This window comes from Siniperca chuatsi, linkage group LG23, assembly GCF_020085105.1.
Source record: "Siniperca chuatsi isolate FFG_IHB_CAS linkage group LG23, ASM2008510v1, whole genome shotgun sequence".
Lineage (NCBI taxonomy): Eukaryota > Metazoa > Chordata > Actinopteri > Centrarchiformes > Sinipercidae > Siniperca > Siniperca chuatsi.
The window spans coordinates 23,534,435-23,551,582 of NC_058064.1; the positions used below are offsets into that span (position 1 = coordinate 23,534,435).

The 17,148-nt window shown below is 41.7% G+C and overlaps 1 protein-coding gene across 9 annotated transcripts in view; it reads right to left on the reverse strand.

Moving 5' to 3' along the window:
- Positions 1-17,148, reverse strand: part of scube1 (signal peptide, CUB domain, EGF-like 1) — a 154,952-nt gene that overhangs the window by 91,509 nt on the left and 46,295 nt on the right. For all 9 annotated transcript variants that reach the window (XM_044186158.1, XM_044186161.1, XM_044186165.1 and 6 more), the window contains one exon: positions 7,041-7,175. In XM_044186158.1, coding sequence (XP_044042093.1) covers positions 7,041-7,175 — 135 coding nt within the window. The remainder of the gene's footprint in view (positions 1-7,040; positions 7,176-17,148) is intronic.

Here is a 17,148-nt window from a genome sequence, read left to right on the forward strand (position 1 = left end):
AGTGTTACCCAATGAGGATATTGTTGGGTAGGGACTGTTTCTCGTGCTGCTCATTTGTGATTACAATAAGAATGTGATTACAAGATACGATTTATGATAGAGAATCATTCATCAAAATCAAACAAAAAATAGTTTCAACTTTTTTCCAGTTGACCATAATGACACAAAAAGGTCCTTCTTGTTGTTTTTCAAACGAAACTGCTTTTGTTCCATCTTCTCAAATGTGAAGATTTGCTGCTTTTCTTTGTCATATTTGACTGTAAACTGAATATCTTCAGGTTCTGGACTGTTTATAAAACAAGGGATTCTGTTGCGAAAAACTTGAACAAGAGGGCATCTAGTCATCATGTGCACCGTTCACAAAGATTCCTGCGACCAAACATTCTCTTGGAACACCAAGCACAGCATCCGCGTGAGATGGAGTTTAAAATTCCCAACTTACTGCCAACTCCAACTTTGCCAGAAATTTTGGTGTTGAGCTCAGAGAAGATTTTACAAGCGTATTGTTTTCACTCTGTTTTGGCGGGGGCTACATTGTCCAAAAGGCATAATTAATAAATCAGACATAGAGACAGCCCCGGTCAACTTGGAGGCATCAATTTGATATCTAATACTACACTGCAACTAATCAACCTCTGCACTGCTGCTGCAAATCACACACAACTGCAAAACATTGACCAACTGGAGTTTCATTAAATGAGACATTCACCGTTTTTTTTTTTTAAATGACACCGACACTAAAATTATTGATGGCACAAACTCAGCACAAATTTGTATCCTTTTTCAGGGGTAGCAGGTGAACCAAAACTTTCGTTGACAACCAGATCCTCCTTTTTAGAGATCCCTAAATTTCGCCAAAAAAGGAAATGAGCTTCTTCATTCTACATGCATGTCACTAATGGGCCTGTGAGCCATACCTGACTCATGTGGTCATAGTTCTACCACATCATGACAGATCAAGAACATTTGCTGGGAGAGCTGGTTCCCAACTCGAGGTTGGGGGCCAAAGTCTTCTCGCCTGGGTGTGCTTCAGTCAGAGCTGTGAAGCACAACAGAGTGGAAATACACCATAATGGAACAAACAATTGTTGCTAGGCTTTATTATCCCCCAGGCGAGTGTCAGGGAGAAAGAAATGAGCCGCAAGCTGACACTTACCATATGCAAAGCAACAATCTAACACAAACTGTCTCTCCTTCTCACACGCACACACTGCTTCACACATACACAAACATACAAAACTTGTGTGTGTAATAATTTGTATCTATTAGACTATAATTTGAGAAGCTGGTTGTAGCCTAGAACTCCCTACTGTTTCAGTTATGGTGACTATGGCACGTCAAGGTGAGATCAACAGTAGATGATTCAGCAGAATGGCTGTCACTTGACAGGATACACATCATCACATACAAGCCAATTAAAAAATGTATTGTATTTAGGTTGTTGGAGATGAACGTGATGAGGTCAACTCACAACGGGAAAAGATGTGACAAGAATGTGGCGGCAAGTTTTGCCTACTGAAGAAGGCCTGCAATGTACATGGATGTACACACACTGTACACATACACCTCGCTCTCTCATACACACTCTCACATGCACTAAAGATTAGACTATACCTATGCCCTCTATTAGCTGGACAGTGACCACACTGCCACGTGTGTATAACCTGTCCTCACAGGAAATGATTAGCTATTTGCATGAAAATAAATGGCTATATGATAAAAATGACTATAAATCCAAAATCTGCTGACCATGTACCAGGACAGCTTCTGTTAATGTTGTTGTCCCGGAACACATACCACTCTCTAGTTCTAAAGCAGTGGCGTACGGCTGAGTCTGATTGGTCGGACCAGCGCTGAATGGTCCACGTCATCGACCAATTTTGCTTGAGTTTCTACCTATAGACAGACAGAAGTAGAACTGAGATGTGATCTGATTTGCTGAAGGGGGGACAAGGGAGGGCCTTATATCCTTCCCAGAATGGGAGTGAAAACATGGTAGAGCGTGTTACCACTGCATGTAGGACAGCTGATGTGTTGGTAGTATCGGCAGGACTTTCCTCAGGTAAGCGTTGTTAAAATCTCAGGCCACAATAAAAGCAAACTCAGGTCAAAAGGTCTCGGACATGTTGATAACTCCATACAGCTTGTCCAGGGCTTGGTTGGAGTCAGTGTGTGGTGGAATGTGGAGAACAGCCCGTAGAAATTATCTCCACATCTGAGCACCACTGGTTGTTGATCATGAAGCAGACACCTCTCCCCTTGAGTCCGGGATTGAAGGGTCGAGTCAAGTCAAAACCATAACATTACAGTTCTTAGTGTCACGTTGAATGGCCATCATGCTCCTGAGTTTGTCCAGTTTATTATCCAGTGACTGGACATTTGCTAGAATAATACTCGGTAGAGGAGGCTGTTTTGCACATTTACTCAGCCTGACCAGGACTCCGGCACGTGACCCTCGGTTCCTTCATCGCCTCCCGTGTCTCAAAAGTTGTTCCCTATCATATTGTATGACACGGGACATATTGTGAACAAGACAAAATAAAAATAACAAAATAAGAAGAATAAAAGTTGAGAAAGAGCTCGAGACATGGCAACCATCCCCGGTACCATCTTTTTTTGGTCGATGGTGGAGATAGTTTTAGATACAGTTAGGGAGTTTTGTCCAGCAGTTCCCAACATAGGGGTCAGCCCCCCTCTAAGGGTCACAAGATTAAATCTGAGTGGTCATTTGATGATTGATGGGAGAGGAAAGAAGAAAAAACTAAGTAAAATGTAAAATGTAAATGTATTATTTAGTTATTTAAATGAAACCATGTGGAGGTTTAGAGGTGAAATATCTCTTTGATGGAACTACTGACAACTAATAGACATTTGAAAAGTGACAAGGAGCCCCAACTAGACATTGCTTTTTATAAGAGATCACACGACAAAAATGTTGGGAGCCACTGGTTTAATTTTTAACAATATGTTGGATTTTATATGCTTATCACATGTTCTTTTATGTAAAATCTTAATTTGAAAAGTAACTAGTAACCATAGCTTTCAAATAAATATAATGGAGTAAAAATTACAATACTTCCCTCTGAAATGTAGTAAGTGGTAGTAGGAGTAGAAGTATAAAGTAATAGAATAAAGTAAAATAAACTAGGCATACTCAAGTAAATTATAAGATAAGTATAAGTTGAGTTAGTTACTTTCCACCATATATATATTTGCTTTTTTGAGGGTTAAGACTTGGTTTTAGGGTACAGGTTACACTTAGGTTAAGGCTAGGGTTAGGGTAAGGGTTAAGGTTAGGCATTTAGTTGTGATGGTTAAGGATAGGGTAAGGGGCTAAGGAAAGCATTATGTCAATGACTGTCCCCCACAGGGATAGTGAAAAAACGTGTGTGTGTGTGTGTGTGTGTGTGTGTGTGTGTGTGTGTGTGTGTGTGTGTGTGTACATCCAGGGGTTTTGGTGACATTAAAAGTGACACTGAATCTCCAATCCACTTAAAAATGTTGTATGTTGTCAGATTGATCCACTGTCTTTAAACAGCTGTGTGGGAGTATCAGAGGTCCTTAGACAATGGATGCAGAAAACCCAAGAGAGAGTAGAAAGAGGAAGAAAGAGTTTTGAGCAGATGAAATAAAAAGAGTGAATAAAAAGAGACAAGATGAAGATGCGTGAGCAGTAGGCCATAGTAAAAAATGTGCAACGAGATTCCTGTGGGACACCGGGATGCTGATGCTATTCCTGTGCAGGAGAGGGAGAGGAGACAAGTGTCCGATTGAGGATCTCTGAACAGGGTGGAGGGCTGTGTGGTGGTGGTTAAAGGCTCAGAACAGCCTGCCAGAGCAGGGCAACAGGAGTATACCACAAGCATCTTCACTGCTTGTTTACCATGAACATCCCTGTGACAGGAGCAGGAATTACACGTTAACACAGTAACTGCTTTGATCTAGAAAATATTTATATGTATATTTATGTTTTAAAAGTAAGACGGTGTAGTCCCTCATTCGTCCAGGAGTGTTCTATCGTAGAAAAGGTTTCAGTCGTAGTCATCTGGACACTGTTTTCAGAATCAAGACGTTTCGGCTCCCATCCGGAAGTCATTCTCAATTGTGAAAAAATTGGACGCTTATCACATGCTAATCAGGCACTTAACAGTGATGAAGTAGATGCAGCCAGAGAACAATAGGCCTGATTACTGATTACTGGGCCATCTTGAAACTATTAGTTGTTTCAGGTGAAACTAGCTATTAACAGATACTCAGGCAGATTCCCTCCTGAGGGCAGGGCTTATGTAACTCAGAGTAGCTTAAATTTCTGAGTTCCCGTCCAATTTTTTCACAATTGAGAATGACTTCCGGATGGGAGCCGAAACGTCTTGATTCTGAAAACAGTGTCCAGATGACTACGACTGAAACCTTTTCTACGATATGTTTTAAAAGGGAAATTAGTCTGTGGATTTGGTCCATTTGACTTCCCATTTACTTGTCCATATATGTAGTAATTTGTGGTCTTATTCAGTGGTAAAACTTTGCTAATCCACCATACAAAGTAAGAAGAACTCTCAATGGCTGTCACCTGAAATTGTTTCCCCCCTTGTGAGCTATCCTGAAAATTTCAGAAATAGTTTTGAAGGAAAGGAGAGAGAGTGAAAGAGAGATATATTCACATGCTGGTTTATGGGGTTTTCAGTGAGCAAACACACTTCTATTTCTGCATCTCTTTCACCTCTTTCTTTGAAAGTCTTCACAGAGAATCCTCTAACATCCTGCCACTGGCTCCTAACATGCCTTAAGGAGGGAGAGCATAAAGGAGAGGTTACTCTGTTGCTGCCTATTCCTCTACTTGATCTCTCTCTCCTCCCCCTCAGGCTTAACCCCTGACTACTTTCCTCCAGCGTCTCCTTTTTGTGCAGTTGCAAAGATGATAGGTGACTGTCCTCTCATCCGTCTTTGAATTTGACTGCCACACTGTACCCATTCACAGTATCATGCATGTGAGTATTGTGCTTAGATAATGTGTGTGTGAGTGTGGAGGGAAGGAGAAGGCAACCCCTCCTCACCTCTGGATCACAGCTCCTTCAGCACCCCTCGCTGCTGCAGATTGAGCCCATAAAATAAAGGTGACGGGGTAATGGGTCGGGGATGACACAGTAGTGGGGTCAAACAATTTTAAGACATCTAACCGGCATGAAATGGATGCCAAACATGCATGTCACCAGCCAAATATCACATCCAGTGTCTGTCACTGCCACTGTGGGTGTGGAGGGTGACTCAGCAAGCCAGAGGCATGATGTCAGTGCCCTCAAATCCCACGTCTCCTTGTGATCCAGAAAGCCCGTCACAGGGTCATGCACAAGGGAGATTTTACTTTTTAGGAGGCACTGAGTCAACAGCAAAGAGCAGGGATGTAAATAAGGGGAAATTGTTTCAAAATGAGACTAAAGTAGCCTCATGTTCAAAAGGATCAAATTTCATGTAAATTTACTTACATGAGATCAATTGCCCTGCAAGTGGAACTGCAACATGTAAGTAACCAAACCATTTTACAGTCCCCTGGATAGTATCTTGCTGAAATTCACTCAAATAGACTCTTACATCACTTATAGACTGAGGAAAGACATGAATGTAGTGTTTGGGACATTAAGGTTACAGAAGGGAATGTTTTAAACTAAATCTGAATTTGAGGAAAGGGGTTGGAGCCTCGGACAAATCTGATAGAACAGTAGTCTGTCTACAGCCATGCTAGTAGCTCTGTGAGACTGTACTTACACACAGCAGTGCTTGAGCTAAACGCTTTAGCATGCTAACATGCTCACAACGACAATGCTAATATGCTTAGCAAGTATAATGCTAACCATGTTCATCATGTTAGTTTATCATCAATGTCAATTTCATGATGGTGCTAGAGGAAAAGTCAGGGGATCACCAAAGCCATTTGGATTCATTCATCCATGGATATCTGTACTTAATATCATAGCAGTCCATCCAGTTGTTGAGATATTTCAGTTTGGACCAAAGTGGTGGACCAGCAGATCTTGCCATCCCTAGAGCCCTGTCTTTGATTGGCCATATGAAAGGAATTTCTCAATCTACACAGTAGCTTACCCAACAACATGCCTGATACTGTAAATGTAGTCCCCCCTTTGACTACAAATTTTTTTGCTCAAATGTTTATCATAATCAGAAAAAATAGGCAAGTTATTTCCACTGTACAGTCTTCATGATACCCACAAATAAAACCAAAAAGAACCTGTTTCCACTCAAAGACACCAGTAGTTATCTGGAATACAAGAAAGAACCTCTGTACCCCTTTAAGGTTCCAGTAGACATGAACGGATTGCTGAATGGGCCTAGTGGCCACAGGCACATGAGCCCGAGGGATCATGGGGCCCCTGGTCCAGAGCCACTCTTTGAGGTGACTGGTAAAATTTCTTGTTGGAGACTACAAAAAGACACAAAAAGAGATGCAAAACAACCACAAAATGACTACGAATGATGTAGCTTCTGAAAACCTTTCAGTCTAATATGTAGGAGGGAAGGGGGGCCTTTTACATGTCTGTGCCCAGGAGCCCATTGACTCATAATCTGTCCATGCCTATCGGATCATATTTACAGAAATAATATGTCTGAAAAAGCATGTTCAATATCAATCCTTTCAATACAATAAGACTAAACCACAGAGAGTGGGGAAAAACATCTCTTTCTTTAATACCAACTGTACCAACTGGAGCAAAGCAGCACCCATCTGTCAATTTCTTTCCAATGACTTTGCATGAATTCACTTCAACTATAATGAATGAATGCTTTGTCACATGCTCAAGTCATTCTAGCAAACTGATCCATTTACCCCAAAACCAAAAACATTTTAGACAATGTAATCCCTGTGTTTTGTTAAATATTGAGTAATGAGCATCAAGTAGCTTTCTATAACCCTGAAATAAAGCTCTACGTGTTCTCTTTGCTCTCCCAAGATATTCATTTTCAGAAACTGGAAGAAAACAGCTCACACTCTCTCACAGCACACTCTTTCTGTGTTCCAGTCTTACCATCAGAGCGGTGGATGCAGGTATGCTGGTTGTCACTGAGGAAGAAGCCCTCTGTGCACTGACACTCGTAGCTCCCCATGGTGTTGACACACACTTGCTGGCATCCACCGTTGTTGTCCAGACACTCGTCCACATCTGTTACAATGGTGAGACACAGACAGAGAGATAAACGAGAGTGAGAGACATAAAGTCAGCCATGGCAGCATGGTGGAAGAGCAGCCAACTAGGCTTCATAAACAAACGCGTCAGTGAAAGTTTATGTGCCGGGAAATGTCTGATGAGGCGGATGACACCAGAATCAGGAATGTGAGGGCCATGCATGCATGAACACACACGCACACACACACACACACATACAGAGGGCAGACTGGGTGTCCCAACAGGTGTCTGATCCTGGCACCGTAGGTGGCTGAATCAAACCCCTGGCACTAGGTGGTAACGGGTCTGACAATGTGAGCATCTACAGTGTGTGTTATGTGCACATACTGGTGCACGAGTGTGTTTATAGGACCCCACTGGGCCGCTGAAAGGCCAGTAAATTCTCAATGGGGCATTTTGATGGGGCTGAAGTGAACTGCAAACATGTAACACCCTCGACTGACTTTAACAGGGATCAAACAAGGCTGCCCATGTGTGTGTGTGCGTACTCAGTGACTGACCAGGATAATTTTGCATTGTGTTTAGTCTGAGCTGAGGTTCTGAGGTTGACCTAGCAGATGGCGCAGACAGGTTACACAAACATAGACATACTGTGGAGAAAAAAGACAGACACAAAGACAAAAACACACAAACTGCTCTAAAAAATAATATACAACCTTGTTCTACCTGAGCTTATATGTGTTTTTATCTAATGGTTACACATCAAGCCAGGACATAAGCAATATGTGACATTAAGAGACTAAAATACAGAGCTCCATTTCAAAGCTAAGCTTGAAAGAGGCATTTAACATGTCGTCAGACCATGTTAAAAGAACACTTGTTCTGAATGGCCATACTCAAAGATGAGGTGAAAAAGCTGCCATTGCAGGGGGGGGGGGGCATGATAATCATTCACCTCTGCACACCTGGCCAATCACTGTGTGACGTGGTCATGTTTGCTGGATTGTTCGTTTCGGGATGTTACAAAAATTGTTGGGCGCAGCTGCCCCACGTCCGATGTCAGAAAGGATTGGGGGAAGGGGGATTCAGACACTGTTCGATTTTATGACAAGCATTTCATTTGAAGCATACTTTACCCCTAACAATCCTCAAAGTCATTCGCTAAAAGCTAACAGTAAAAGCAATGACAGCTGTCAGTAATTATTACTCAATTCTATTCACAGCTACCACTGAGTGAAGGAACAGAGAACCCCAGTAGCAATTTCCTCCAGTAGGAAGGAGTAGATGTCACTTCTCCCTGGTTTGACAAAGGCCTCCAGGTTCTGTCTTTCTCTCCCATCCACCCACAGAACCTCACTGCACCTTACTATCCACACCCTGATTTCTGACTCCTGACAGTCACCTCAGAAACACCTGAAATTTGTAGCATGGAGTAAGATGGGCACTACAATTCAAAATTGGGTTTTGCTCCTGTTCCTGTTTTATATGTAAAGAGTTCTTCTACAGTACCACCAAAGAGCAGAGCTTTCAAGCACAATGTCATCCTGATCCTGGGTTTACATTCAACAGTCTGTGTTTTGGGTGTTTGTTACTACTGCAGTTGGTCATTCACTCACACAAACATACAAAAACACATACAGACACCACAAACTGACCCAAATGGCTCACAGCAACAGATCTGATGTGTCATGTGACGTGTAATGCCATGTTATATCATGACATAACATGTCAAGGCAGATCGTGACGTGACCTAATATGATTTGCACGTACCGTAATGTAGCATAATATGGTATGACAGAACATTAGATGAGATAAGGATTTCAGTTCACCAAAATAACGAAGCAACAAATAAAAAGAAGCATAAAAAGTTTGTACAAGAATAAACAATTGTAAATATTATTTTCTTAGTCATTGTCACCATCATCTATTGCCTGCCAGCCTGTCTCTGCCTGACACAGTTCGTATTTTAGACGCAGTGAGCAGTAGGGGTTTAAGCCCTTTCAGTGGCATTCAGGACAGTCCTAATGGTGAGGCTGTACAGAATTCAACAGGTGATAACACCAGCTCGCCACTGAAAACCAAACCATTAAGGGCCAGAAGCTACAGGGTTCCTCATACTAAATCCAGGATTACTGTGTTAAGTGATGTAGTGGCAATTTCTTCGGAATAAAGAAACACTCAAGACAATCACTTGTCTTTCTGTAGGTTTGCTTCAAGCATCTGCAGATGGACTCACAGCAGCACAAACATACATCAGTATAATCTGCTCTGAATGAGTACAGAGGAAAAAGAGCATAAGATAATTTGTAGTTCCATGTCATCATTATCAGTGGACTATTCTCATCTCGCAGTCCAAACAATCATACACAGATGAAGTATTGATGCCAAACAATTAAGAACAAACGTTAAGTAGGAAAGGAAAAAATCAAACAACCAGACAATTGGGGAAAACCTCAAGTGTCAGAGGAAGAAAATCCCCACATATACTTATCATTAGCTTATCCAGCAAACTTCAATTCAATAGCCTGTCATTAGCAATCATTATCATTATGAGCTGCCTGAAGACACAAAGACATGCATCTATCTGTAACTATCTTCTGTGAGAACCCAGTCTGTCTCTGTTTCGGTCTCCATTTGTCTCCTTCTATTCCCCTATCCATATCTGTGTCCATCAAGCCTTTTATTTCACTATCATCAATATGAAAGGCTCCTGTTGATTGTTGATTTCCTGTTGATTGTTGACTGGAATCAGGAAACAGACAGTGGCAAAAAAGTCAGATACATTTGGCCCATGATTAGATACACAAGTAAATCTTCATCTGACACTCTCTTACCCTGTCTGTTTTTACCTCTCTATCTGCCTGGGTCCTCGCAGCTCCTGACACTTACTGTGGGGTTTTCATTTGTGGTTTTCCCTGGAAACTCATTTCTCTACTTTTAGAAGGTGGCGGTGGGCTTGTTAAACCCTGCAGAGTGGACGGAGCCTTTAAGAGCCTTGTTAACAGTGTGTGGAGAGAGAAGGAATACTTTACAATCATGTTAACCCTGACGCGAGAGAAAAGGAGGAGGGCAGGAGTGGAGGAAAAGGTTTCCGATGTTAAACACAGAGCCTCTTCTTTAATGCTCCACCTTCTTCTGCTTGGAGAACTAGTAAAACATCAACTATCCACCAGAGAGCAAGCCAAAAAAAAAATACACTTATCAAGATGTTCTTCCTATACTCATCTTTTCTCCTCCACTTTCTCCTTCTCCTCAGTTCTGTTTATTGAAGAGGCCCCTACATGGATTTAAGGAGAAAGTGATCAGCTCCAAGGGGACCTTAGAAAACGAGGCACAAAATAGGCACCAGCACTGATGCTCCTCCAGTTACAGAGCCTGAGTTCATTAAGAGGAAGGGAGGCCAAAAAATAACAGGATAGAAAGAGTGGTTGTGCACAGTGCAGAGATGAAGAGATACTGCTGTAGCACCATAGACAACACAGCTGTGTTGGTAAGAGTTACTGTATACAGCTGTTAGAGCCTCTGCAAAACACTTGCCAACTGCTGAATCTACTGTATCTTTTTATTCACTGAGGTCTGCCTCTGTACCACCTGTTACCACCGTTTTGCACCATTGCTTGCAGTCCTGCTTCTAGATGGAAAACTATAGTAATTTGGGGGTCGCCTTGTGAATTTTTAAGCTATTTAAATAAACTAGCATGAAGCAAAATTCCAAAATTCCAGTTTTCCCAGACCATTTTGTGATTTGATTTGAGGATTATGGTCAGTGTGATTTACACTCATGCCCCGCCTAACTAACCAATATCCAAGATTCCAACCTTACCAAAACCTGGGAATTGCCAAATTATAATTCAATACACTTTCCGAATATGCAGACATGTTTGAGCTATCCACAAATCCATTCAAAGTGGCAGATCAACTCAGCTGTATGGCCATCATTTTCACTGAATGTGCATGGGAGTGCAATTAAACTTAATGCTGACTTAATTCTGTCATACATCCATAAACCTCCCATTCATGTGTAAATATACTGGTGTATTAGTGCCGCAGAAGTCATTGTGTCCTCGCTGAACTCTGGGCTTTGTTTTCATTTCACTTCCTAACACCGTTTCAGGCAAATCTCATGGTTTAAGGGATGTCATTAATATGACTGATGCACTTCATTTTCATGCTGGAGGGGGAGAGAGAGACATATAGAGAGAGAAAGAAGAAATGCAGCCATCTCCAAGTCCAATTGATCTCTGCCAACATTTCTGCATAAACACAGGCCACAGGGCCATTTTGCATGTTTCAACCGGAGCCCATCTGTTTTGTTTGATTGTGCTTGTCTAAACTTGCATAAAAGTTTGTTTAGACACAACAAGGATGTGCTTGACACATCGGGGGGGGGGGGGAAGAAGGGAAGGGAGAGAGATGAGGGTGAAGGGGGATGGTGGGGGCTTGAAGGGGAAACAAAACTCTTGTAAGTGAGGATTCAAACAAATTAAGTCAGTCAAAAATGCTGAATATGCATTTTGATTTTTTTAATTCAACTTTGAACAGCTCCAACACAGGAGATTTATTATCCAAAACGATACAGGTATATTTCAAACATTTATGAAAAGATTTGCATGAACCTTTCTAGAAAGTTTGATCATGAGGCAGGGAACAGTGAGGAAAACCACAAGTAACAGCACAAATGTGCTACCATGAAAGCACAAAAGGTGAGAAACATGAACTAACACGGCAGCGGTGGATGGCCGCCCACCATTGAGTCTGGTTCTGTCCAAGGTTTCTGCCTCTTAAAGGAAGTTTTTACTTGCCACTGTCACCAAATGCGTGCTCATGGTGGGATTTGTTGGGATTTGTTGGGTCTCTGTAATTAATATTATAAACAGTACGTTCTAGACCTGCTCTATAGGAAAAGTGCAATGAGATAACTTCTGTTATGAATTGGCGCTATATAAATAAAATTGAATTTAATTGAACATCTCTTTCTCTTGTTCCTCATCATACACTCCTTTCCAAGAACACTACGGCTTATTTTAGAGTTGAGAGACATGTTTTAATCATTTAACCTCAGCTTTGATGATTCCTTTACTTAAAGGCTATGTTCACATTTTAATACGTTTTTCACTTGTCCATATGTACATTGAAATAGTTTTTGGTGGCTGTAACTGTTCTTCCTGTCCACACTGGCTGTAAAGTGATCCCTTCCTAATGTGATTCTAATGTAAAAGATGGGGACAAAATCACAGTCCTTCTGTGCAAAAATGCATTCTTAAGTTCAACTAATATGAGGCTTCAGTTCATAGTATTCTTCATATTGTTGGTGGAGGTGTGCGCCAATGATCCAGTTTTAAAATAAAATGTTGACATTTTACATATTGCCTTTGTGTCTCTGTCTTTCTTTGTAATCAAGCATTTGTAATTACAGGAACACATTTTTGGTCCCTTATTTTAAAACAAATCAAGTGGCTTTCATTAATTTGGACTTGATAGCTCCATGGGAGCTTGTCAAATGTCGCTTCAGTTTATCTGCCCCTTCCCTCCCCCTCTGTCTTGTCTCCCACCTCTTGTCTGTTACATGTTGGACCTCTCTGTGACATGCTGTGGTCGATGACTCCCCGCTGTGCAGTCACCTCTTAGATCTCGCAGTGGAATGAAAAGGACGCGTCGGAAGGAAAATAAACTCACGCGAGCGCACCAGACATTCACAGAGGGCACCGAACGATCGACACATTGAGCCCAGCTGTGTCCACACCAAAACCAAATAAATAAAGTCAAAATCAAAAGGAAGAAAGGATCCGAACAGGACCGCTCTTTAATCAGAGTACAATTAGGCAATCTTAAATCAATTAGTGCCCTAACTTGTTGACACAGTGCATCTGGAAGATGATGGAGCGACTTCCTTCAGATCACGCAAACTTTTTTTTTTCTTTTTTTTTCAACAAATTTCCAAAGTGTAGTTTTTCATCCAAGTCTCATTCAGAACACCAGAAGGTTCTGAGGTTTCTGAATAGTATGCTTTGGGTCTATTAAAAGCCACAAAGTCTTTATTGTTTTTCACAGGCAGGGCCAGAGCGTATGAGAAAATATAAAATAAATTGAGTGTGAACTCTGACAGAGAAACAAACAAGTTGGACAAAAATATTGTTTTTAAATGGAGCTGTTGCACTTTGACAGTGACTTTACGCTGCAGCTTACTCTGAAGGGTTACACCAAAGCTAATTTCCTCCCCAACTGCACTGAGCTTCAATGTTTAGTATTTGCATCTTTCTGTCAAATTAAGGAACCTGAAACCAAAAGCTTACTGCAACAAATGTCTTCTGAGGATAGGGGCCCAGCTATGATTGATGAGTCAGAAAGCAGAAGGGTTACAGTTAGCAGGTCTTGGTAAATGGACTGTAGAGAATTAGGTTGTACTTCAGGTATGATACGTGTTACGTAGGATCAGTCTGTATTTGGCTAATGTGTTCCTGTGTACTTATATAGAGCCTTCTGACTACTCAAAGCACTTCAACTACATATCACATTCACACCATTCACACACCGAAGGCACGGCCCTCGGGTTCAGAGTCTTGCCCAAGGACACTTCGACTTCGGGCTGGGGGAAGCCGGGATCGACCTTCCAATTGGTGGACCACCCGCTCTACCACTAAGCCACAGTCGCCCTTCTATCAGTCATGGAAGACATATGATTTTAATTTACAGCATCTTTGAACTCATAACAGCCGATTCAAGCCACAGTGCTGACGTACGATGTTATGACAGCTCATCATACGAGAGGCGAGACATGATCAGCCTCAGGATGTTCACAGACTGCCAGTTTTGATTGCATGTATGCATGTATGATAGGGTGATGGAGGGAGCGTGTTTCATCGTGTGGCACAGAGTATGCCCTCATTCATACAGTAAATCTCCTGCTGAATGAGACACTTGAGAGTGAGACATTATATCAAACACTGAGGTCCTTGTTGGCGGGCAGCGTGAAGGCAAAGGTTGGAGCTGGGCTCAAACTGCGGTTTGACAATAGGCCTATACGTCAGTCTCTCAAAGTTCTGTTTATATGGTTATTGTGCATCACAGGGCATTATTTACCTCTACAGTAAGTGATGACAGTAAACAAAGTATCAGAGAGGCCGGTGACGATATGGTAACCAATACACATGAACGCATTAGCCAGTCTGCAGTGTCGTCTATCTTCTCAAAGTGGGCTAAATACAGACTGATCCTACGTAAAACGCATCATACCTGAAGTACAACCCTAACCAGTCACTAGACACCGCCTTCCTATGCCAGCATTTCTATTTTTTCTCTTTTTGGGGGGGTTTATGTGGTTTGAAATGTGAAATTACAGTATTTTGTTCCAAAATTTGATATCCCATATTTGCAAAAACAGATGTATCAGAGTAAGCCACATAATACAGGCTCCTATTAAAATGAGTCATTTCCTATGAGTCATCTCAACACCTTTGCTTACAAATAGGCTGGTTTTATCTGTTCAGATCTGTGCACTTCAGGAAGCAAGCTTTTCTTAAATAAACACAGTAGAGTGAGACCATGCAAAAACTAAGCTTTCACTGGGTACAAAAACAACTAAGCAAGCATGAACTGAGTAAAACAAATATCAATAATCAAAAATAATGCAATTAAATTCCACCTTTTAAAAACACTTGGTTTGCTCATGGAATAGGAAAATGACTATTAATAGTAAAAGTATCTAAAACTCACTATGAAAAGTGATAAGATGGTGTCTGTACATACATGGAAGACACATGATCATATTGTAGCAGGGGTGAAAATATACACTACACACATATACACACTATAAACACACAAGGAAGCACCACACTTAATTGAGGATCTCTGTTCCTCAATGTATGGCCTAATGTCCTTATTTGTTTCAGATTAATCCTGATCTCCCTTTGCTCTTATGAGATCAAAGCATTATTTAATATCTAGAAGACAGATTTTGCAGATATTTGCATTGCCCTAAAAGAAAGGCTTAGGTGTTCTCAGTTTGGCTGACCATGTATCTTGCATCACTTTTGGAAGTGTTGGCAAGGTCAAACCAGTCACATACAAGTGTGTGTGTGTGTGTGTGTGTGTGTGTGTGTGTGTGTGTGTGTGTGTGTGTGTGACAGATTTAGGAGAAAAGCTGCTTTGCCTGTCAGAGTTTTAAGACACAGGCCAGACCCATCACTCCGTCCACATTCAGATCCAACATCCAAAAACTATCCATCAAGTTTTCTCCTCTGAGGCCTGGATGCTGCCTGATATTCTTGCAAAATTCATGTACCAAGATGCTGCTGTACAAACAGCATAGTGCTACTAGAGGCAGAGCAGGATGATTTTTCCTCTTTTGTTGCCACTGTGCAGAGAAGACAATTTGTTGTTGTTTTTTACAGCTTCAGTAATTCTAAGGCCTCCAGTTGCTGATAGTACCATGACATATTATTGGCATACTGTAAATTGGTTACACATAGTTGCAGTATTGGTCAAATCTGGTGCTAAAAGACTGAAACGGTGGGGCTACTTAAAAACAATTAACTGTCTGTCTGTCCATATACTAGCCATACTACTAAACAGCGGTGAAAAGTTACTAAAAAGTTATACTTGTACTCCACTACATTTCAGATGGAAATATTGTAGTTTTTACTGCACTACTTTTATTTAATTACATTTAATTAAAATTCTACATACAAATACATGCTGACGTGCTGTAGTAAGTGTATTGTGTCATTTCCGGTCACCGGTGTTTCACTAGTAGCGTATTTCTGCTGCTTTAGCTCATCACAGTTAATTTTGTTTGATTGTTCATTATAGTGATTAACTATCTGCTATAAACTTACACTAGTTCTGCTCAAGCATTCATAGGTCTCTCCTTCTTTTAATGACTTTCTCGCTAATCCCACAGTTTACACGCTATTCAGTTTTGCTAGCCACCGTTCTTTAGCTTAGCAGCTAGCAATGGCTTCTCTCTCTCCCTCTCACTCTCCCTCTCACTCTCCTGCTCTCTCTTGCTTGGTGTGTCAAATGTTTAGCTATTCCTCTGCCTCCTTTAGTAATAATGGTACATGTAATAAACGTAGTTTATTTGTAGCGTTGGAGGCGAGGCTTAGTGAATTGGAAACGCGGTTCCGCACCATGGGAACTCAATCATTAGCTGCTGTAGTTAGCCAGCCCCCAGTAGCCGGTGCGGACCAATCAGAGGTTGCTCCTGTTAGCCGTCTCCCGGCAGCTCATGGCACCCAGGCTCCCTGACTGTCTGAAGGAAGCATAGCCCTAAGCAGAAGCCCACGGTTCACCACCAACCTGTTCATGTTTCTAACAAGTTCTCCCCACTCAGCGACACACCTGCTGAGAAACCAACTCTGATTATTGGCAGCTCCATTTTGAAAAACGTGAAGTTAGCGACACCAGTGACCATAGTCCTGGGGCCAGAGCGGGCGACGATGAATCCTATTTAAAACTGCTGGCTAAGGATAAACATAAATACAGTAAGATTGTTATTCACGACGTAACGACTCCCGATTACACCAATCAGAGGTCACTGAAGTTAATGTTGAGTTGGTGTGTACATTTTCAAAGACAATGTCGGACTCTGTAGTTTTCTCTGGGCCCCTGCCAAACCTGACCAGTGATGACATGTTTAGCCGCATGTCTTCATTCCACCGCTGGCTGTCGAGGTGGTGTCCAACAAACGTTGTGGGCTTTGTAGATAATTGACTTTTTGGGGAAGACCTGGCCTGATTAGGAGAGACGGCATTCATCCCACTTTGGATGGAGCAGCTCTCATATCCAGAAATCTGGCCAAGTTCATTAGTGGACTAAAACCATGACAACTCAGAGTTCATACTGCAGAGTTGCAGTCCTACACGCTTCTCTGCGCTTCCAGAGCAGTTACCCACCCAAAACTCCTACGGTGTATGTGTCTTAAGACAGAAGACAGAAACTCCTCAGACTTCCTCCACCACTCTGTTGATCAGCCTAATAAAGGTGATGTTGCTATTCTCTCTCAGGATGT